This window comes from Rhincodon typus, chromosome 2 (assembly GCF_021869965.1).
Source record: "Rhincodon typus isolate 14 chromosome 2, sRhiTyp1.1, whole genome shotgun sequence".
Taxonomy (NCBI): Eukaryota; Metazoa; Chordata; class Chondrichthyes; order Orectolobiformes; family Rhincodontidae; genus Rhincodon; species Rhincodon typus.
In genome coordinates, this window is record NC_063333.1 from 129,279,968 (window position 1) to 129,304,508 (window position 24,541).

The following is a 24,541-nucleotide window of genomic DNA, read 5'->3' on the forward strand; positions in this document are numbered from 1 at the left end:
TGGAAAACATTCTGATAAGCATCCACAAGGATATATGTCAGTAATAATCCTTATATATTATGACAATACTTTGGTCATCGAGTCATAGAAGTCACAGGAAAGGCTCTTTGGCCCATCAAGTCTGTGCTAGTCAAAAACAAACATCTAATTGTTTTGGATCTAATTATTCTAATTCCAGTTTCTATCATTTGGTCCATAGCTTTGCCTGCCTTGGCATTGCAAGTGCACATCTAAATACTTCTTAAATGTTATGAGGGTTTTCTGCCTCTATTACCCTTACAGACAGTGAGTTCCAGATTCCCATCAGCCTCTGTGTGAAAATAAATGTTCCTCACATGTCCTCAAAGCCTCCTGCCCCTTAACCTAAATCTGGGCCCCAGGCATTGATCCCAACACCATGGGGAAACGTTCCTTCCTGACCTGTCAAGGTGGATAGTTCTGTATCCAGTTTTGCTCCATAGTGGTATGTAGATGGTCTATTTCAACATGTTTGTTTATAGTACCAGTGGTTGAAAACTAGGCTTCCAGGAATTCTTGGGCTTGTCTTTGTTTTGCTTGTCCATGTACTACTACGTTGCCCTAGTTAAACTGATGTACTTCTTTGTCAGAGTGAATAGAAACGAGGAAGAATTGTTTGTGCTGTTTTGCTGTGAGTTGGTGTTTGTGTCTCCTGGTGGAGAGTTTCCTGCCCATCTGTCCTATGTATTGCTTCTCGCTGTTGCTGCATGGTATCTTGTATATCACATTTGTCCTGCTCATTGCGAGTATGGGGTCTTTTGTCTTTGAGAGTAGCTGGCGGAGTGTGGCTGTTGGTTTGTGTGCTACCTTTATTCCAAGAGGAATCTTGTAGGAGTCTTGCAGTCAGTTCCGATATGTTTCTAAGATAGGGTAGGGTGGCCAGTGTGTTGGGGCATACAGTGTCTTCTCGGTGCTGTTTATTTGCCAGGCATCAGTGGATGAAGCTGTTAGGATACCCATTGTTTGCAAAGACTTTGTATAGATTTCCCTCTTCGTTTTTGCGTAGCTCCAGGGTGTTGTAATGTGTTATTGCTTGTTTAAACAGAGTCTCGGATTGTCTAGTAATGCAGCCATTGTCTCCTTTGCTAATGTCATGTCGATAGAGGTGAGTGGAGCCGTAGCATCAAAGGAGACCATCATTTCATGCTTGTGGATTTTTATGTTTTTGATGTTATTCAGGAATTCCTATGTGGAGTGTATGAAGTGAGTTCATCCATTGGCGAAGTGTTACAGTCTATGTTGTAGTTCCTTGGCTAGCCTGTGTGTCGGTGTGCCCAGTAAGGAAACTATGGGTCTGAGGGGGATGTCCAGTTTGTGCGCCTTGGGTGGTCTGTAGAATCCGGGGGGTGTTTGATCCATCGGGTTTCACTTTCGGGAAGCCTGTTCTTGTTATTTGGCCTGTCCGCTGTAATTTCCTTAGTGTATAGGTGATCCTGTTCTGTAATTGTGGAGTGGGGTCTGACTCCCTCTGTTGGTAAATGTTGGTATCTGCAAGTAGTTGTTGTGCTTTTTCAATATAGTCCGATTAATGCACTGTAACTGTCAAGCGGCCTTTGTCTGCTGGTAAGATTATGATGTTCCTGTCCTTCTTTAGTCCTCTGAGGGCTTTGCTTTCTGATGTGTTGAGTGTGTTTGACTAGTTTCTCCTGTTCAGAAAAGGGACTATAATTTGTTGGATGGCCTGTGGTATTTTGGCCATGAGTCTATTAGATTTCAGTGTAGCTTCGAGTGCAGCCAGGAAGTCTGTTTTGTTAGCGTCCTTGTGGTTATAGTAAAGTCCCTGTATCAGGCCAGCTTTCTCAGTGCCTGTTAGGTGTTTGTCTGATAGATTTCTTATCCATGTGTCTGCTTTGTTCTTGTCCTTGCTATGCATCAGTTTCGTCAGTTTTTTCCTGTAGTGTGAGTATCTTCTTAGTTCTGGTCCTGTTTTACTCAATACTGATGGCCTGTTTGAGAGTTGTAATAACGGAACCCATAACCGCCTCCACAAATATGAACGAGAAATGTAGCACTAAAAATCTTTATACCTGAACTCAACCAAGCAAAAGTGGACCACAACGCTCAAACAGGCCATCATTATCGAGCAAAACAGGACCAGAAGTAAGAAGAGACTCACTAAATAGGAAAAACCAGTCAGACACACTCAACACATCAGAAAGTAAAGCGCTAAGAGGACTAAAGAAGGACAGGAACATCATAATCTTACCAGCAGACAAAGGCCGCTTGACAGTTACAGTGCATTAACCGAACTATATTGAAAAAGCACAACAACTACTTGCAGATACCAACATTTACCAACAGAGGGACAAAAACAGTATCAAAGAATCCCTGACAACAAGGTGCAGGGCTGGATGAACACAGCAGGCCAAGCAGCATCATAGGAGCAGAGAGTGAGGCTGCTTGGCCTGCTGTCTTCATCCAGCCCTGCACCTTGTTGTCTCGGATTCACCAGCATCTGCAGTTCCTACTATCTCTGATCAAAGAATCCCTAGTGTGTGGAAACAGGCCATTCGGGCCAACAAGTCCACACCGTTGTCGCCAGAAAAGTTCAGCAGGTCTGGCTGTTCTGTGGAAGGGGCACCGGACCTGAAACGTCAGCTCTGTTTTTTTCTTTACAGATGCTGCCAGACCTGCTGAGCTTTTCCAGCAACTTCTGTTTTTGTTTCTGATTTACAGCATCCGCAGTTCTTTCGGTTTTTACCGCGAGAAGCAATACATAGGACCGATGGATGGGAAAATCTCCACCAGGATACACGAACACCAAATCGCAGCAGAACAGCATGACCAACTCTCCCTCATTTCTGTTCGCTCCGACAAAGAAGGACATCAGCTTAACTAGGACAAGATTACAGTACAAGGACAAGCAAAACAAAGACAAGCACAAGAATTCCTGGACGCCTGGTTTTCAACCACTGGTGCCATAAACAAGCATGTTGAGCTAGATCCCATCTACATATCACTCTGGAGCAAAACCGGAAACAGAACGACCCACCATGACAGACCGGACCGTACAAGTTCAGAACGGAACAGAACAACAGTGCTTCAACAGAGGCTAGACAGCACTGAAGATGTCACCTAGAAGGGGAATGAAGCGTTTGCACAAAAACCAGTCAGCCCAGCGAACCAACCAACAACTCCAGCTACAACCCAAGCTACAGATCTTCGGTAAAACAGAAAACTCTCCAGGCCAGGCAAATTCCTTGTAAACATGCACAATAAGACCATATCTAGTCCTTATATATTTATCATTACTCAGCTGTGTAGCTTCATCATAGAATGTGTTGTGGTTGGATATGCATCCTGCATTATGGATGTCTGGTTACTATCTGATGTTATACTTTCATTAGCAGAGTCGTCTTCTTAAATGATGGGCACTTGGTCACCTACAACTCAAATATTTTGCGGTGGGATTTGACCATTGTTTGTGACAACATTTTATGACCTCTGCTGTACTCAATGTTGCAGTGCACTTCCATGGACTCATGTATCTGGACAAAGATCTTGAATTCTGATGCTTTGTCTTGGTCAGTATGGGACAACTGTCTCGTCTTGCGATATGCTTTTATACCATTTTCTCTCTTCTATCTAACAATGCATCATGTACATGTGGTTGTGTGGTAAGAGTGTATGATGCAAGGGCTGAGTAGACCTCTCATCCAAACATGAGAACTGCTGGTGAGGGCAAACCATTGCCTTGAGTAGAACAAAGATTTAATATAGCTATCCAAATATTTGGCCAACAGTTTTGTATTTAATGATCACAGGCTTCACTGTATTAACAGTGCATTCTGTGAGACTATTAAGGTGAGGATAGTGAGCAAAGCAGATGTTGTGTTAAATACCCACTTTCTGTACCCCGAGTCAGAGAGTCATAGAGTTGTACAACATGGAAACAGACTGGGATAGTAGGAACTGCAGATGCTGGAGAATATGAGATAACAAGGTGTAGAAGGGTCTAGGCCCGAAACATCAGCTTTCCTGCTCCTCTGATGCTGCTTGGCCTGCTGTGTTCATCCAGCTCTACACCTTGTTATCTCAGATTCTCCAGCATCTGCAGTTCCTACTATCATGGAAACAGACCCTTTGGTTCAACTTGTCCATGCTGACCAGACATCTTAAAATTAATCTACTCCCATTTGCCAGCATCTGGCCTGTATCCCCCTAAACCCTGCCTATTCATATACCCATCCAGACGCCTTTTAAACGTTGTAATTGTATCAACCTCCACAACTTCCTTTGGCAGTTCTTTCCATACATGCGCCACCCTCTGAGTGAAAAAGTTGCCCCTTAGGTCCCTGTTAAATTTTTCCCCTCTCACCTTAAACCTATGCCCTCTAGCTTTGGACTCCACTCCCCTGGGGAAAAAACCTTGGCTCTTCACCCTTTCCATGCCCGTCATGATTTTATAAATTTCTATTAGGTCACCCCTCAGCCTCCAATGCTCCAGGGAAAATAGCCCCAGCCAATCAGCCTCTCTCTATAATTTGTAGCTAGCATACAATGCATCTTGTAGATAGTAGCTGCTACTGAACATTGGTGGTGGAGGGGGTGGATTCTTGTGGATGTGGTACCAATCAAGCAGGCTGCTTTGTCCTGGATGATGTCAAGCTATTTGAATGTTGTTGGAGCTGTACCCATTCAGGCAACTGGGGAGTTTTCCATTGCACTCCTGATTTTTTTTTTCTATTCATTTGTGGGCTGTGGGCTGTGGGCTGTGGGCTGTGGGCATCACTGGCAGGCCAGCATGAATTGCCCATCCCTAGTTGCCCTTGAGAAGATGGTGGTGACCTGGATTCTTGCTCCTGCTGTAGGTTGACCCACAATGCCATTAGGGAGGGAATTCCAGGATTTTGACCCAGCGACAGTGAAGGAATGGTGATATATTTCCAAGTCAGGATGGTGAGTAGCTTGGAGGGGAAATTGGAGGTGGTGGTGTTCCCATGTATCTGCTGCCCTTGTCCTTCTAAACAGAAGTGGTCATGGGTTTGGAAGGTGCTGTCTGAGGATCTTTGGTAAATTTCTGTGTTGCATCTTGTAGATAGTACACGCTACTGCTACTGAGTGTCAGTGGGGGGAGGGAGTGAATGCTTGTGGATGTGGTGCCAGTCAAGTGGGCTGCTTTGTCCTAGATGGTGTCAAGCTTCTTGAGTGTTGCTGGTGCAGCAGTCATCCAGGCAAGTGGGGTGTCTTCCATCACACTCCTGACTTGTGCCTTGTAGATGGTAGACAGGCTTTGAGGAGTCACGAGGTGAGTTACTCGCTGCAGTATTCCTAGGTTCTGGCCTGCTCTTGTAGCCACTGCGTTTAAGTGGTGAGTCTAGTTGAGTTTCTGATCAATGGTAACATCAAGGATGTTGACAGTGGGGGATTCAGTGATGGTAACACCATTGAATGTCAAGGGACGGTGGTAAGATTGTCTCTTATTGGTGATGGTCATAGCCTGGCATTTGTGTGGCACGAATGTCACTTGCCACTTGTCAGCCCAAGCCTGGATATTGTTCAGATCATGTTACACTTGAACATGGGCTGCTTCAGTATCTGAGGAGTCATGAATGGTGCTGAACATTGTGCAATCATTGGCGAACATCTTCACTTCTGACCTTATGATGAAGGGAAGGTCATTGATGAAGCAGCTGAACATTATTGGGCCAAGGACACTTCTCTGACGAACTCCTGCAGAGATGTCTCGCAGCTGAGATGATTGACCGCTAACAACCACGACCATCTTCCTATGTGTCAGGTATGCCTCCAACCCTCGGAGAGATTTCCCCCGATACCCATTGATTCCAGTTTTGCTAGGGCTCCTTGATACCACACTCGGTCAAATGCAGCCTTGATATCAAGGGCTGTCACTCTCACCTCACCTCTGGAATTCAGCTCTTTTGTCCACGTTTGAACCAAAGCTGTCATGAGGTCAGGAGCTGACTGGTCCTGCTGGAACCCAAACTGGGCATCACTGAGCTGGTTATTGCTGAACAAGTTCTGTTTGATAGCACTGTTGATGAAACTTTCCATCACTTTACTGATGATTGAGAGTCGACTGATGGGATGGTAATTGGCCAGGTTGGATTTGTCCTGCTTTTTGTGTACAGGACATATTTGGACAATTTTCCACATTGTCGGGTAGATACCAGTGCTGTAACTGTAATGGAATAGCTTGGCCAAGGGAGTGGCATGTTCTAGAGCACAAGTCTTCAGTACTATTGCCCAAATGTTGCCAGGGCCCATGGTCTTTGGAGTATTCAGTGCCTCCAACCGTTTCTTGATATTATGTGGAGTGAATCAAATTGGCTGAAGACTGGTATCTGTAATGCTGGGGACCACTGGAGGAGGCCGAGATGGATCATCCACTTGGCACTTCTGTCTGAAGATTGCTGCGAATGCTTCAGCCTTATCTTTTGCACTGATGTGGTGGGCTCTTCCAACATTGAGGATGGGGATATTTGTGGAGCCTCCTCCTCCAGTAAGTTCTTTAATTGTCCACCAACATTCACGACTGGATGTGGCAGGACTGCAGAGCATAGATCTGATCCATTGATTATGGGATCGCATAGCTCTGTCTATCACTTGCTGCTTTCGCTGTTTGGCGTGCAAGTAGTCCTGCTTGGTGGCTTCACCAGCTTGATACCTCATTGTCAGGTATGCCTGGTGCTGCTTCTGGCATGCCCTCCTGCACTCTTCATTGAACCAGGGTTGATTCCCTGGCTTGATGGTAACGGTTGAGTGAGGGATATGCCAGGCCATGAGGTTACAGATTGTGCTGGAGTACAATTCTGCTTTTGTTGATGGCCCACAGCACCTCATGGATGCCCAGTTTTGAATTGCTTGATCTGTGCGAAGTCTATCCCATTTAGCACGGTGATAGTGCCACACAACATGATGGAGGTTGTCCTCAATGTGAAGGCGGAACTTGATCTCCCCAAGTATTGTGCAATGGTCACTCTTACCGATACTGTCATGGACAGATGCAACTGCAGCTGGCAGATTGGTAAGGATGAGGTCAAGTATGTTTTTCCCTCTTGCTGGTTCCCTCACCACCTGCAGCAGACCCAGTCTAGCAGTTATGTCCTTTAGGACCTGAACAGTTTGTTCAGTAGTATTGCTGCCAAGCCACTCTTGGTGGTGGACGTCAAAATCCCCCACCCAAGTACATTTTGTGCCCTTGCCATTTGAACTGGGAGATGGTGGACAGGCTTTGCAGAGACAGGAGGTGAGTTACTTGCAATGGCATTCCTAGCATTTGACTTGTTCTTGTCTACACTGTGTTTATATGGTGAGTCAAGTTGACTTTCTAGTTATGGTAACCCCAGGGATGTTGACAGGGGGAGGTTTAGTGATGAAAATGCTATTGAGTGTCAAGAAGCAGTGGTTAGATTGTCTCTTACTGGTTGATGGTCATTAACTGGCAGCACATGACCTGAAAGATTTGTAGACTGTGGACTGTTCTCAGCCACTAGAGATAAGAACATAAGAAAAAGGAGCAGGAATAGGCCATCCGGCTCCTCAAGCCTGCTCTGCCATTCAATAAGATCATGGCTCACCGTTTTCATGGACTCAGCTCCACGTACCTGCCTGTTCACCATAACCCTTAAATCCTTTATTGTTCAAAAATCTGCCTTTAAATCATTCAATGAGGTAGCCTCAGCTGCTTCACTAGGCAGGGAATTGCATGGATTCACAACCCTTTGGGAGAAGAAGTTCTTCCTCAGCTCAGTTTTAAATCTGCTCTCCCTTATTTTGAGGCTATGCCCCCTAGTTCTAGCTTCACCCGCCAGTGAAAGCAACTCTCCTGCTTCTATCTTATCTATTCCCTTCATAATTCTATATGTTTCTATAAGATCCCCTCCCTCCTCCATTCTTCTAAATTCCAATGCGTCTACTCAATCTCTCCTCATCAGCCAACCCTATTAACTCCAGGATCAATGTAGTGAACACCGTCTGCACCCCCTCCAGTGCCTCTACATCCTTTCTCAAATAAGGACACCCAAAATTGTACACAGTACTCCAGGTGTGGCCTCACCAGCATACTATACAGCTGCAGAATAACCTCCCCCATTCTTAAACTCCATCTCTTTAGCAATGAAGGACAATATTTCCATTTGCCTTCTTAATTAGCTGCTGCACCTGCAAACCAACGTTTTGTGATTCATGCACAAAGACACCCAGGTCCCTCTGCACAGCAGCATGCTGCAATTTTTCACCATTTAAATAATAGTCCATTTTGCTGCAATTCCTACCAAAACAGATGACCTCACATATACCAACATTGTACTCCATCTGCCAGACCCTTGCCCACTCACTTAACCTAGCTATTTCCCTCTGCAGACTTTGTGTCCTCACACACCTTGCTCTACCACTCATCTTAGTGTCATCCGTGAACTTTGACACACTACACTTGGTTCCCAACTCCAAATTATCTATGTAAATTGTAAGCAATTGTGGTCTAAACACTAATCCCTGAGACACACCACTGGCCATTAATTTCCATCCAGAAAAACACCCACTTATCCCATCTTTTCTATCTGTAGTTAACCAATCCTCTATCCATGCTAAAACATTACCCATAAAGCCATGCATCTTTATCTTATGCAGTCAGCTTTTGTGTGGCACCTTTTCAAATGCCTTCTGTAAATCCAAATATACCACATCCACCAGTTCCCCATTGTCCACCGCACTCATAATGTCCTCAAAGAAATCCAGTAAATTAGCTAAACATGACCTGTTTTTCAGGACCCCCTGCTGTATCTACCCGATGGGACAATTTCTACCTAGATGTCTTGCTATTTCTTCCTTAATGATAAATTCAAGCATTTTCCTACCAAATAAACTCAATATGGCTGCTAATTTGTCAGGAACTGCTGCAACAATGGAACTTTTCATTTGTTTCATAAAAGAGAATTTGGTGAAATAGTCAGTCACCAGGATGCGGTTGTATCCTTGGTCATGGAAAATATTGGTTATGATTCAGAAATCTGTGAAGAGCATCAGAAACAATCATCTGTGGGCCTTAATTGTATCATACTTTGAAATCATACTCTTAGATCTTCAGAAGTCGACATTATGGTCATGAACCTGCACTTATGAGAAATTTTCAAGAGAACATTTCCAATAGTTTGTAATCAGTATGAACAATGAAATGATTGTTGTGTGGCATTTTTGTGCTCCAAAAACTAAAGTGAGAGGATCCATTTCTGTATTAGAGTAGTTTGCCTAAACTGATTTAAGAGTGTTAGAACCAAATGCAATAAGCTTGTGCCATCCTGAAATGGACATGACCCCGATCTCTTTCTGGGATGCATCTACTTCCAACGTGGTAAGCTTAGTGGGATCATAATATTGGAGAATATGTTTGCTAAGGCACAGTGCATTTTTGATAGATCAAAAAATGTGCCAAGTGTATCTTTGTGGAGATCTTTGCAAAAGTAAAGATATTTTGCTGCAAATTCCAGAATATACAAAATTATAAAGTCGAAGAAACTGAAAAACCTTTGTCTTGTTATATAGGCATCCTCTGTATATGTTCTATTTTAGTAGGGGCAGGTCTAATACCGTTTGATCTGGTTCATGTTGATTTAACATGTTTTGCTGTTGAAAACAAAGCCTTGTTTTCTTGTTGCTTCCTTGAGCTCATCCACGTTTGTGTCAGGCCAATGTTTAGTTTTCTGGAGAACTGCAAAGCCATCTGTGACACTGAGACAATCTGGTACATTATGTACGATACAATATGTGTTGTTGGAACATACCTTGGCTGACGGACGATCTAAATAGTAATCTAAGAATACAGTATGTAAAAACTGTTTTCAAAAAGTTGTAAGTTCCCATTGTCACAGGCCGAGTGGTCTAAGGCTCTAGCCTCTTTGGAGGCGTGGGTTCGAATCCCACCCGTGTCAAGTTACTTTTTGGGGCAGTACTGTGGCACAGTGGTTAGCACTGCTGCCTCACAGTACCAGGAACTCAGGTTTGATTCTACCCTCAGGCGACTGTCTGTGTGAAGCTTGCACATTCTCCCTGTGTCTGTGTGGATTTCCTTTGGGTACTCTGGTTTCCTTCCACAGACCAAAGATGTGCAGGCTAGGTGGTTTGGGTTACAGGGATAGGGTAGGTGGGTGGGACGCTCTTTGTATGGTCAGTGTGGACTCAATGGGCTGAACGGCCTGCTTCTACATTGTAGGAGTTCAGTGATTCCATATTCTATGAATGCTTTATACTCTTAGACTTAGAGCATAAAGTTGCATCTCCATATAGAGTCTCTTCACCATATGAACTCTTGACATCATGACTGACACAGCTGACTGTTTGTATATTTGAGAATTAGATCTTTACAAATCCATGTAGAAAATAGTTTGTATATTCTTTGAAAAATAGTTTTCATTCAATAAAATCAGGTTATTTCATTAAAATTGGGTTGCTTACATATGGTAGAGTGGTACTATGATTTAAATGTTAACCTTTTTCAAAGTTGTTTTAATTAAACTTTACTGTTGTTAAATACATTGAGAAATATTTTGAAAGCCATTTATTATTCCATCAACGGTTCATGGCAGATTTTGCATACAGTAATATGTAAGTAATTTTCAGCAGATGTTCTGAGAAAACACTTTTTTTAAAGGTTTTATGGAAGCACTGACAATGATACAAAGCGGACTTTAAGTTACAACTATTTCGTGTAAAATTTGTGTCAGGATCGCTGACTTCACCAAAATGGGAAGTGCGCTGAAATGTCTTTCTGATGCCTTATCCCATGGGAGTTAGTTTTGTAGCTTGTCCTGTATAATATTTTCCATTTGTCCCATAGCAAGAATAAAATTCTGGTATATCTTAACTAAAGTATCATTGTAAACAACTATTTTGGCATGCGATATTAATGGGGAGAGCACAGGAGATTTTCCTGGGTTTGCAACTGGTTACGAACTAAGGAGATAGTTCTTTGAGATTCCACAGGTAAAAAGAATCAGTATTTTAATTGAAGAGCACTATACCAGGCTGCTGAGCAGAAGTCGAGGTCAAACTTGCGAAAAGGAGACCAATCAGTATAGCTTCAAACTGAGCCACGTTGAAAAACATTCTGACAATTTCCCTACAGAAGCAAAGAAAGAAAACACAGCAGTTACATTTATTTGTTTAATATTAGCACTGCTGCCCTTATCAAAACGAACTCTCTTGGTCTCTGCTGCAACTGGACTTATTGATTAACAGGAAATTCCATGTAACAATCAAAACCTCAGCTTTTCACAGCCTTACAGTCAAGACAGAGTAAATGCAACTTTGCTGGAGTTGATCCATTTCATCAATACCACAGTTCTGTTGATTTGATTCCAAAGAAAAATCTTTCATTTAGTACACAATGAACAGGACTTCAAGTTTTTCACCACATAGCTCTATTCACATAATTGCATCTTTTGACCTCGTAATTTGTGAGGCTATTGTCATGGGATTAGCCACAGTAAATATTACGTTTGCATACTCTTTCAGTTGCTTGGTATTGTCCTCACAATATAATTAGCACTATTACCTACCCAACAACATAAGTTCTGTCACATATGCAATGGATGTGCAAAACCCATTCATCCTGTAAAGAGAAAGGGCTTCGGGAATATATTATTTGCATAGATACATGTTGATAATACTGAGAGATTTTCCAACAGGTTTTTAAGATAAGACTAAGATAACCGCCCAAAAATGAACCCCAACTTCATTTAGTTATGTTATTGCATCTAAATGAAGCCTTGTATGCCTGGAACATATTTACAATAAGTGTTCCCTGTGTAACTTTAGATTAGGACCCAGACACTCTTCCAAATGATTTACATATTTTTTGCATTTTACTGGAGAAAACAGCTTTGATTTTGTTTATTAAAATTCTTTGTTGATATTTCCCCATCATAATGGTTTCTTATGTTTGCAGATAATCTTAGAGAGTTTAACAGTGTAACAAGAAAGACATGAGTTAATACCATTCATAATTTCATAACATCGCAAAGCACTTTAAAACCAGCTACGTAACTCTGAAGTGTAGTCACTTCTGTAATGTAGGAAACACATCAGCTAATTTGTGCACAACAAGTTCCCATAAAGATCAATGAAACAAATGACCAAATAAGTCTGCATTTTAGTGATGCTGGATGGGAATTAAATTGTTTGCAAAATAGGGGATGGGTGGGACAACTCTGCCCTCATGCTCAAATTAAAAATCTTTTATGTCCACCTATAAGGGTGCACATCTCATCTGAAAGACATCACTTCTGTGTAATTCTTCCTCAGTACCAGAGTGCAGTAGAAGGCTTTTTTTTTTGTTTTGCTCAAGTTTCTGAAACAGATAAACTTTTGCTAAAACTGAACTATTTCCAAGACCTCAACAGAATAGAAACATCTTAAAGAAAGTAGGATAGGTAAAATCAGTACTCTTGCCATACCAAATCTCAAAAACAACAACAATTTGCATTAATATTGCACCCTTAATATAATCCAATGTCCCAGGTACTTTTCAGGAGCATTAAGAAAAACAAAATTTGACAACAAATTGCAAATAATAGGGCAGATGCTACTGTTATACTCATATAACAGGAAAAGTTTATAACAGGTGGCATGGTGGCTCAGTAGTTAGCACTGCTGCCTCACAGCACCAGGGACCTGGGTTTGATTCCACCCTTGGGCAACCGCCTGTGTGGAGTTTGTACAATCTCACCTTGTCTGCAAGAGTTTCTTCCGGGTGCTCCAGTTTCCTCCCACAGTCCAAAGATGTACAGGTTAGGTGGAACAGCCATGGGAAATGCAGGGTAACAGGATAGGGTGGGGGGGTGGTTGGGTCTGGGTGGGATGCTCTTTGGAGGGTTGGTGTGGACTGGATGGGCTGAATGTCCTGCTTCTATGTTGTAAGGTTCTATGGTAAAATTAATAAAAGAAAACAAAGAACTGTGAATGCTGGAGGTCTGAAACAAAATCAGAAATTGCTGGAGAAATTTGGCAGGATCTGGACCAAGTTCTGATCAAGAGTCACTGAACTCAAAGCATTGACTCTGCTTTCTCCCCACAGATGCTGCCAGACCTGTTGAGTTTCTCCAGCAATTACTGTTTTTGTAATAGGTTGTCTAGTTTGGCTGTTCATTTGATGGCTTCATGAGATGCCAAGTGGAGAAATGATGTGCTTTTAGATCTTTGTGGGCAAATTACATGACATGTTCCATGGGTTTGAGATTCACAGCCTCAATGCACTTTGGTCATCCCTCAATTTACAAAGGAGGTAGATATGGCATCTGATTAAGAGTCTTCTAGACTCAAAACATTAACTTGCTTTCTCTCCATGGATGCTGTCTGACCCACTGATCTCCAGCATTTTTTTTTTCTGTTCAGATTCCAGCATCTGCAGTAATTTGTTCCTGAATATCACCTTTTTTCCAGAATGGACAACATGATATTAAACAGCTTCTTAGGGTTTTACGACAAATGAGAAAAAGTTTGACCTACGAGGTAAATTTTAAGGAGCATCTTAAAGGAGGAAAATGAGATAGAGAGAAACTCCTTCATAATTTTAAAGATCTTTATTAGGCCAACTTTCAGCTTTTTCTTTTCTTGGAACAAGGGTTTACTTTTGTTCTATGTTATGTCTCAATTCTATTATCATCCTTACAAGTGACTACTTCAATCCAATGTTGCTAAGTTATAAACGGCATAAATTACATCAAATTGTAACTTACATGGAATACCTCTGCCTATGTTTGACCAAATATCTCTGTCACTTCCATAACTTAGGATAAGACATCCCAAATTTAAAAGCGCATCAAGGATTCAGCTCAACATTTTGCAAGGAAATTTCCAGGAGATTTCTATTTATCATTGCAATGGAAAACCTAATCATTCCACTTGGCCAGCAGGAGATTTTAGCACCACGCCAAAGAGGATCTGTGGAAATATGGTTTGTGTTAATCCCAGGTATGAAGCTGATGAGTCATCAATGTGGACTCAATTCTGTCCTCTAAACCGCACCAAGTTCGTGACAACTGGAACATATTAATTCTTGGAAATTTAGAAAAGCAGGAAATTAACTTCGGCTGACAACCCTTGCCCTCATCCCTGTAGGCTACAGTAAATCTTGAAAGAACCCTGAGAGTAATATTGGAAAGTCCAAGAATGCTTCCAAATGACCACATAAAATTTAACTGCATACAGAAGCTCTGGTTATTATTATTTAGAGGACATGCAGACATTCTGACAACTGTATGACCCATAGCCCGTTCAGACCTAAATAATGCTTCAAATTAGTCCTCTGTGATCTTCAAAGTTTATTTTGAGTACCTCCCAAGTAATTTCACCTACAACCCTCCCACCACCCCTCCTCCCGACCTCCAGACCCCAAACAACGTCAGAGCAAAGTTATTTCCTATCCCCTAGAAAAAAATACCATTCTCAAAGTTGAGATAACAAGGTGCAAAGCTGGATGAACACAGCAGGCCAAGCAGCATCAGAGGAGCAGGAAAGCTGAAGTTTCAGGCCTAGACCCTTCTTCAGAAATGGGGGAGGGGAAGGGGGTTCTGAAATAAATAGGGAGAGAGGGGAAGGCGGCTAGAAGATGGATAGAGGAGAAGATAGGTGGAGAGGAGACAGACCGGTCAAAGAGGTGGGGATGGAGCCAGTAAAGGTGAGTGTAGGTGGGGAGGTGGGGAGGTAGGGAGGAGACAGGTCAGTCCAGGGAGGACGGGCAGGTCAAGGGGGCGGGATGAGGTTAGTAGGTAGGAGATGGGGTGGGGCTTGAGGTGGGAGGAGGGGATAGGTGGGAGGAAGGACAGGTTAGGGAGGCGGGGACGAGCTGGGCTGGTTTTGGGATGCGGTAGGGGGAGGGGAGATTTTGAAGCTTGTGAAGTCCACATTGATACCATTGGGCTGCAGGGTTCCCAAGCGGAATAGGAGTGTTGTTCCTGCAACCTTCAGGTAGCATCGTTGTGGCACTGCAGGAGGCCCAGGATGGACATGTCGTCTGCGGAATGGGAGGGGGAGTTGAAATGGTTCGCGACTGGGAGGTGCAGTTATTTAATGCAAACCGAGCATAGGTGTTCTGCAAAGCGGTCCCCAAGCCTCCGCTTGGTTTCCCCGATGTAGAGGAGGCCACAACGGGAACAGCAGATGCAGTATACCACATTAGCAGATGTGCAGGTGAACATCTGCTTGATGTGGAAAGTCTTCTTGGGGCCTGGGATGGGGGTGAGGGGGGAGGTGTAGGGGCAGGTGTAGCACTTCCTGCGGTTGCAGGGAAAAGCGCCTGGTGAGGTGGGGCTGGAGGGGAGTGTGGAGCGGACAAGGGAGTCACGGAGAGAGTGGTCCCTCCGGAAAGCAGACAAGGGTGGGGAGGGAAAAATGTCTTTGGTGGTGGGGTGGGATTGCAGATGGTGGAAGTGTAAGAGGATGATGCGTTGGATCCGGAGATTGGTGGGGTGGTACATGAGGATGAGGGAGATTCTGTTTTGGTTGTTATTGCGGGGAGAGGGTGTGAGGGATGAGTTGCGGGAAATGCGGGAGACACGGTCGAGGGCATTCTCGACCACTGAAGGGGGGAAGTTGCGGTCCTTGAAAAATGAGGACATCTGAGATGTACGGGAGTGAAATGCCTCATCCTGGGAGCAGAAGCGGCGGAAGCGAAGGAATTTGGAATAGGGGATGGCATTTTTGCAGGAAGGTGGGTGGGAGGAGGTGTATTCTAGGTAGCTGTGAAAGTCGGTGGGCTTGAAATGGATATCGGTTTCTAGGTGGTTGCCAGAGATGGAGACAGAGAGGTCCAGGAAGGAGAGAGAGGTATTAGAGATGGTCCAGGTGAACTTAAGGTTGGGGTGGAAGGTGTTGGTGAAGTAGATGAACTGTTCGAGATCCTCGTGGGAGCACGAGGCGGCACCGATACAGACATCAATGTAACGGAGGAAGAGGTGGGGTTTAGGGCCAGTGTAGGTATGGAAGAGGGATTGTTCCACGAAACCTACAAAGAGGCAGGCATAGCTTGGGCCCATGCGGGTACCCATGGCCACCCCCTTTGTCTGTAGGAAGTGGGAGGAATTGAAAGAGAAGTTGAGGGTGAGGACGAGTTCGGCTAAGCGGATGAGGGTGTCAGTGGAGGGGGACTGGTCGGGCCTGCGGGACAGGAAGAAGCGGAGGGCCTTTAGGCCATCTGTAAGGGGAATGCAGGTGTATAGGGACTAGACGTCCATGGTAAAGATGAGGTGTTGGGGACCGGGGAATTGGAAGTTCAGGAGGAGGTGGAGGACGTGGGTGGTGTCACGGATGTAGGTAGGGAGTTCCTGGACCAAGGGGGAGAAAATGGAGTCCAGATAGGTGGAGATAAGTTCGGTGGGGCAGGAGCAGGCGGAGACAATGGGCCGACCAGGATAGTCAGGTTTGTGGATTTTGGGAAGGAGATAGAAGCGGGCAGTGCGGGGTTGGGGAATGATGAGGTTGGAGGCTGTGGGTGGGAGGTCACCTGAAGTGATGAGGTTGTGGATGGTTTGGGAGATGATGGTTTGGTGGTCAGGGGTGGGGTCATGATCAAGGGGGTGGTAGGAGGAGGTGTCAGAGAGTTGGTGTCTGGCCTCAGCGATGTAGAGGTCAGTGCGCCATACTACAATTGCGCCTCCAAAGTCTGCAGGTTTTATGTTGAGGTTGGGATTGGAGCGGAGGGAGCGGAGGTCTGCACGTTCTGTGGGGGAGAGGTTGGAGTGGGTGAGAGGGTTGGAGAGGTTCTCAAAGTTGGGTGTTTCACATCTGTCTTTTACATTTGCTGCAATGAGCTCCGCACAATTAATAAAACTAACACTTTCTCTCAACATTCTTTGCTAGTTTGGCCAGGACCTTCAATGAATTAAACCTTCCACATTTATGGAGTGGGTGCACTAGTGCAACTAACTACCATCTTTTCAGCAAAACTGCTCAACACATTAGTACAACTAGGCCAAGACAATTAGGGACATCACATTAGGTGTAGGAGTAGGCCATTCAGCCCTTTGAGCCTACACTACCATTCAATATGATCATGCAGTTTCTGTATCCCATTCGCGCCCTCTCCCCATACCCCTTGGTCTCTTTAGCTGTAAGGGCCACGTCCAGCTCCCTCTTGAATATATCTAATGAACTGAGCCCAACATCTTCCTATGGGAGAGAATTACACATGTTTACAACTCTCTGAGTAAAGAAATCCTTCCTCATCTCAGTCTTGAACGGCTTGCCCCTTATTCTTAGACTGTGACCCCTAGTTCTGGACTTCCTCAACATCGTGAACATTCTTCCCGCATCTAGCCTGTCCAATCCCATCAGGATTTTATATGTGTTTCTATGAGATTCCCCCCTCATTCTTCTAAATTTCAGCGAGTACAAACGCAATCAATCCAGTCTTTCCTCATCTCTCAGTCCTGCCATATGTTGTCCATCCAGTTGATCTTCCTCCATTCACTTATCTGTATGTTTATTTTATTGACAATGGACAAATGAGGAATTGCCCACCCCTTTGGATATCTACAGTTCAAGTTAGCAGTGGCTCACTTGGTAGCACTATTGCCTCTGAGTCGAAGGTTCTGGATTTAAGTTCTTTTCCAAGACGTGAGCACAAAATATAGCTCAAGACTTCAGTGCAAAGTGACACTGCATGTTCTCAACACCCACAGCATAGGATTACACTTCCAGCAATGGGACTTCTTCAATGGTCTGAAAATCCAGCTCTGTGTGAGTGTAAGATCATGCAGACTGGTACCTATGATTATGACGTGAAATTTGAAATCATGAGTTCAAATCTTGACATAGTAAATGGAATTAAACAAATCTCGGAATTTGTGGATTAGCACCAATCAAAGGCTAAATTTAAAACTTCCGTTGTACAAGCTAAGTTCAATGTTGAGCTTAGATGTGAGCATTACTCCCACTGAGGAGTGAGTCAGCTTGACTCATGCCATTATGTGGCTGTTAGTTTATTACATATGAATGCACAAGGAGCGCAATGAATCTTGCAGTGGGTCAGGCAGGAATTGACCACTCCACCATTACCTTACAGCTTAAGGTGCTGGCGCCATATTTAAAGAGCATCACGAGAGACAATCATTCTCTTGCAAATGTATGCAAAAGGGCTCTCCAATTGTCGGCCGTCACAAGCTCAACCCAACATTAAAGTTCTGAGAAATTAATTGCAAACTTTCGTCACATTGTCAGGAATCTGATTTATAGCCACCCAGTAAAGATCCTCTGCTATTATGCCTCATGCTCCTGGGAGCAGAGCATGAAACTGTCACATTTTCATCAAACCCAAATGGATCTTTAGTATCATTTAGAGGAGAGACCTACCACTCGTACCCAGTCTAAGCTACATGTGAATCCATTTCAGATGCATATTCAGGCTGCCCAAAGGCTCTTCATGCCCCTGGCAAGTAGGAGTAGGAAATTGCTACTATTATGGCCAAATCCCAAGAAATAAAATAAACAACTCAGAAGTTCCATTTCGTAGGTCCATGTAGTCCAGTGGCAGGAGAATTTTCTTTATTAATTCACTGGATTAGGGCATCACTGGCTAGGCCAGCATTTATTGCCCATCTCTAATTGCCCACAGGACAGTTAAGAGTCAACCACATTGCTGTGGGTCTGGAGTCACATGTAGGCCAGACCAGGTAAGGATGGCAGTTTCCTTCCCTGAAGGACCTTAGCGAACCAACAATTTTTCAACAATTGACAATGGACTCATGGTCATCATTAGACTCCTACTTCCAGATTTTTACTGAATATAAGTTCCACTGTCTGCTATGGTGGGATTCAAACCCTGGTCGCTGGAACATTACTTTGGTCTCTGGATTAACAATCCAGGGATAATACCACAAGGCCATCACCTCCCCTAAGTACTCAATGAATTCAGCGAGCTTGTTCAAACATAATGGGTCAAACACCCTCCTTCTGCATCTTTATAAATCTATGATTCTGTGCGGTCCCAACAATTGTGAACTTTGAACGAAAGATCTGACAAGAAAATTTAAAACTGCATGTGGCAAATTGTCATTAAAAGCACTACTTTTGCCAGGAAATCAAGCTGTTCGAGGCTGTAGCTCAAGTGAGTTTGTTCTCACGCTCTTCCCATGGACAATTTTTCAAGTTGTACACTGTGGGGAAGACCCCAAGATGTCATCACAAGAATCACACAGTTTCCTTTACTGTACCCACAAACTGGTCATGTCAAAGCACAGTGTTCAGAGACTCCGCTCACAAAAGCGTAGACAAACCAACCAGTGGTGAAGTTTGAAGAATATCAAAATCAGCCCTGCCAACATTAACCTTGTGAACATCTTACAATCATTAAGACCGACATTTCCCCAGGCAGGAGGGTCAGTAGCCTGAGGCCAAAACTTTAAAATAATTTGTGATAGATTTGGTCTGGAGATGCGAATCATATTTATATTATGAATTATTGCAATCCAGAAAGTGGCAGTCTGATTTAAAAGAACTTGATTATTGCTGGATAAAGACACATTGTTGTTGAAACTTTACATCTTGCTATAATCAGGACAATTTGCAGGAACACAAATTAATGAGAAAAAGACATCATTTACACTGGATGGGTGGAGAGTGCTGATTGGTTGGCAAGTGGATACTGATTGGTGGAGGTATTAACATGGAGAATGCACCAGTTAATAATCGACTGTTAACTGCCTGGTTTTGTCTAAATTTTAAACCAGGCAAGTTGACTTTGATTGGTCAATACTGTGGAGGTGCCGATGTTGGACTGGGGTGGACAAGGTTAAAAATTAGGACTATAATCTGGTGTCATGTGATTTTTGACCTTGATTGGTCAAAGCATTGCCCTGAGAAATGGTGCCGCCTGCTTTGCTGCTTCCATTTCCAGGACCCCCTGATGTGATTCTTGCCATAACTGCCTGTCATTGGACATTATGTTCATTTGATGGCATATATCCTTCGTCCAAGAACTGTCAGTCAGTAGGAGGGAAAGTAACATTTTAGTTTCAGCTGTGCCATCAGAAATGGTCTAGAATAGCCACAATGGAGGATGTTCTGATCACCAGATATGTGGATACTCAGTCAAGTCTAGTGGAAGTTTCAAGGAATGGGTGTTGGCAGGGGAAAGGGATGTGTAACATAGGTCACACTTTACCGAATCAAGAGGGCATTTGTCCCTAAGCCTGTCAGCTTTTATGGGGTAGTGTCCTCCTTGCTTGGCAGACAGCCCCACACCACCACTCTACATCTCTTAAAAGGAGGTGAATTATGGGGACAGCAGGGGCTAAGTTTCGTGCACCTTCCTAAGAAAACAGTGAGGAATGTAAGTGTCAACTCACTGAAGGGTGCTGGTGCAGATGGATTCTGTTGCAGGAAACTCAGAAGGGATGCTAAATGGGTCAGCATCCAGAAGAACATTAATGGGTGTACAGAGCGGTCTGTATGTTGCACTAAATATTCTGCCAGAGATCCTGCATTCAATGTCCAAGCCCACAACACGGACCTGACACTGGGTTTTGCATGAAACATACAGGTCTATCTTTTCCATGATGGAAGTGATGACTGATATCATTCGTGTGTGTTTTTTGTTTTTTTTTTCCTTTATTCATTCATTGGATGCTGGTGTCACTGGCGAGGCAGCATTTATTGCCCATAGGGCAGTTAAGAGTCAACCACATTGCTGTGAGTCTGGAGTCACCTGTAGGCCAGACCAGGTAAGGATGGCAGTTTCCTTCCCTAAAGGACATTAGTGAACCAGATAGGTTTTTCCAACAATCGACAATGGATTCACAGTCATCATTAGATTCTTAATTACAGACGTTTATTGAATTCAAATTCCACCATCAGCCATTGCCGGATTCGAACTCGGGTCCCCAGAACATTATCTGGGTCTCTGGATTAACAGTCCAGCGATAATACCACTAGGCCATCACCTCCCCTCTGTGAGCACAAACAAAGCAGCAGCTGCTCATCATCTTGAGTTCTGCCTTCAAGGCTGCTGATATCCGTGTTCATGAGGTCTTACAGGGTGCCGCAGCTCTGGCAATTTCCCAACAGAACAGCAGGATTGATGAGGCGTGCCCTCTGAGTGTGACTCCATGATGCATTAACCTGTTGTCCTCTCTCAATATGGCAGCATTCACCCTTCTGACATAGTCACTTCACCAGTGCCCTTGCCGTTACGTGTCAGCCAGCTAGTTCTGATGGCTACACACCAGGCTCCATACACCAGGCCATGTCATCACATGGGCTGCTGCCATAAACAATCCATTGTCAGCTACTTATTGTCCCCAATAGCAGCTACTCATTCTTCTAGGCTGACCGTTACCCATTCCTTTGTCTGCCCAACTACTTTTTTCTCTCTCTGGGCTCCATATCCACCAATAGTTTACTCCTTCCCCCTTCCCCACCCCTTCTCTAGCATATATACCAACCTTTCCTAACTACAATCAGTTTCTTTGGAGTGGCATGGTGACTCAGTGGTTAGCATGCTGTTTCACAGCACCAGGGAGGCAGTTTCGGGACTTCTGTGTGGGGATTGCACATTCTCCCAGTGTCTACACGGGTTTCCTCTGGGTGCTCCCATTTCCTCCCACAGTCCAAAGATGTGCAGATTAGATGGATTGGCAGGCTAAATTGCCCACAATGTGCAGGCTAGGAGGATTAGCATTGGGAAATGCAGGGTTACAGGGATAGGGTTGGGGGTGGGACTGGATGGGATGCTCTTTGGAGGGTCAGTGGGGACTTAGTCGGCCGAATGGCCTGCTTCCACACTGTAGGGCTTCTATAATTGTATTCTGAAGAAGGGTCACTGGACCCAAAACATTAACTCTGCTTTCTCTCCACAGATGCTGCCAAACCTTTTGAGATTTTTCAGGCAATTTCTGGCTTTGTTAGCTCTGATTGCAACCACTCATGCAGAGATGTTGCAGACTCAGCACAGACCTTCCAGACTCAAAATAAGTTTGGTTTTGAATATTTATTTTGTTCCAACTTATATATTTGAATTGTCGCAATGTGAATGGTGCCATGAGTAGTGTCAGAGGATAGGGGGGGTGGGGGGCGCTGTAGATGTATAGGAAATTGGGGGTACCTTTACTGGTTTCATGTTCCTAAAAAAAACAGATCAGAATATCTAGGCTGCTTCCTCTTTTTCCTATTCCACCTCTACTTATGCAAAGGCTCTTCATCAACTTGCCATACAGCTGGCAGCAAGGGTTGTGTCTCATGAGATTGGGATGCCACAGACCATCAACACTGTGTTTCCCACTTTGCTGAGTACTGAGAAGCTCCTCCAGAGTGGCCCAGACACAGCATGCCTTGTTTCAGTATGCCAGCGTTACGCTCTATCACATTTCAAGTGCCAGCACAGCTCTTGTTGTATGCCTACTGTTTGAGTAGGCTGTGTATCAGTCAGCAGATAGCCCGTGTTGAATCAGTGTCCATTCTATAGTTTGCTGTAATAGCAACAATGCAGCTGACAAAGCAGACCACTGCAGAATGAATGCATTATGACTGCTGCCAAACAATGAACTTCATGATACATTAGTTGCCATGAGGTGTTTGCAAAGAAATGTGAGTACATTTTTGGGCAATGCTGCAATCCAGTGAGGCTGTGTGCTTGCCCTGGCTACAGGTTTCCGGAAAGTGAGAGTAAAATGTAGTTAGCTCTCTTTGAAGAGAGTACCTTTGGAACCTTCTGTACACAACAGTGATATATGGAGTGAGAAGAGGACTATGTGGAGCATATAGCAGACGCCTGGCAGGCTGAATGGCTCGTTTCTATGTAATCCTGTGCAGTTAACTGTTATATAGACCTAACCATAGTCCAAAAGGATTAAGAAAAATTGAAAAGCATTTTCAAAACATTTCCACTGTGCTTCTTAAGTTATTTGGTTTGCTACAATCAAACATATTTTATCTAAATTGCTGAATCATGATAGTAATTCCGTTGGAGTTCATATTTAATTTTAGATCTAAAATTTCCTGTTTGCTATAGAAATCTCTTCTCCTGGCACTTGAGCCAAAGAGGAAGAAACTATTGAAGTCACTCACCTCTACAAAACCTGTTAGCAGGATTGTTAATCTGCTGATTAGGATGTGGCCATTTATTTTGCTGATCAAACAGGCAGGAGATCCTGAGACAGTGTCCTGCTCTGCCTTCCTGTTCAAACTGTTATACAGTCGTAGAGTCATACAGCACAGCAACAGACCCTTCGGTCCATCCAGTCCATGCCGAACACAATTCCAAGCTAAACTTTTCGCCCCTGCCTGCTCCTGGCCCATATCCCTCCAAACCTGTCTGTTCATGTATCTATCCAAATGTCTTTTAAAGGTTGTATTTGTACCCACATCCACCACTTCCTTAGGAAGTTCATTCCACATGCGAACCACGCTTTGTGTAAAAAAATTGTCTCTTGCATTTTTAAAAAATCTCTCTTCTCTCATCTTAAAAATGTACCCCCTAGTCTTGAAATCCCCCATCCTCGGGAAAACACAGCTGCCCATAACTCTATCTATACCTCTCATTATTTTATAAACTTTTATCAGGTCACCTCTCAATGTCCTACACTCCAGTGAAAAAAGTCACAGCCTATCCAGCCTTTCTTTATAACTCAAACCTTTCATACCTAGCAACATCTTGGTAAATCACTTCTGAACACTCTCCAGCTTGATAATATCCTTCCTATAACTGGGCGACAAGAACTAGAGACAGTATTTCAAAACAGGCCTCACCAATGTCCTGTACAACCTCAACATGACTTCCCAACTCCAATTGGCAATCTCACCATGAATCCCATGCCATCTGGCTTTACTAATTAGTCTACCATGCGGAACTTTGTCAAAGGTTTTACTAAAACCCAAATAAACATCTACTGCTCTGCCATCATCAATCTTTTGGTAACTTCCTCAAAAAACTCAATCAAGTTTGTGAGACATGATTTTCCTTGCACAAAACCATGCTGACTATCCCTAATCAATTTTTGCCTCTCTAAATGGCCATAAATCCTATCTTTTATAATCACCTCCAACAATTTATCCACAACCAAAGTTAGACTCACAAGTCTATAGTTCCCTGGCTTTTCCTTACAACCTTTCCTAAACAAAGGTACAACATTAGCCACCTCCAATCATCAGGGACCTCATCCATAGTTATAGATGATGAAAATATTTTTGCCAGGGGTCTCGTAATTTTCTTCCTTACTTCCCACAATGCTCTGGGTTACATCAGATCAGGTCCCAGAGATGTATCCATCTTAATATTCTCTAAGATCTCTTAAACTTCCTCTTTTATAGTGTGAACTGTTTTAAAACATCAAAGTTTATTTCTCTGCATTCTATAGACTCTTTCTTTCTCCACAGTAAAAATTGACTCAAAATATATATTTAGTATCTCTCCCATCTCCTGGGGTTCAACACAAACACGACCTCCTTGATCTTTAAGAGGCCCTACACTCTCTCTAGTTACCTTCTTGCTCTTAATGTATTTGTAGAATCTCTCTGGATTATCCTTAACTTTATCTGCCAATGCTATCTCATGTCCCCCTTTGCCTTCCTGATT

The 24,541-nt window shown here is 43.7% G+C and overlaps 1 protein-coding gene across 1 annotated transcript in view; it reads right to left on the reverse strand.

The window, feature by feature from the left end:
* Positions 1-24,541, reverse strand: part of LOC109910930 (collagen alpha-3(VI) chain) — a 102,760-nt gene that overhangs the window by 74,492 nt on the left and 3,727 nt on the right. The window contains exon 2 of the mRNA XM_048608981.1: positions 10,998-11,095. Within this exon, the coding sequence (XP_048464938.1) occupies positions 10,998-11,082 (85 nt within the window). The 5' untranslated portion in view covers positions 11,083-11,095. The remainder of the gene's footprint in view (positions 1-10,997; positions 11,096-24,541) is intronic.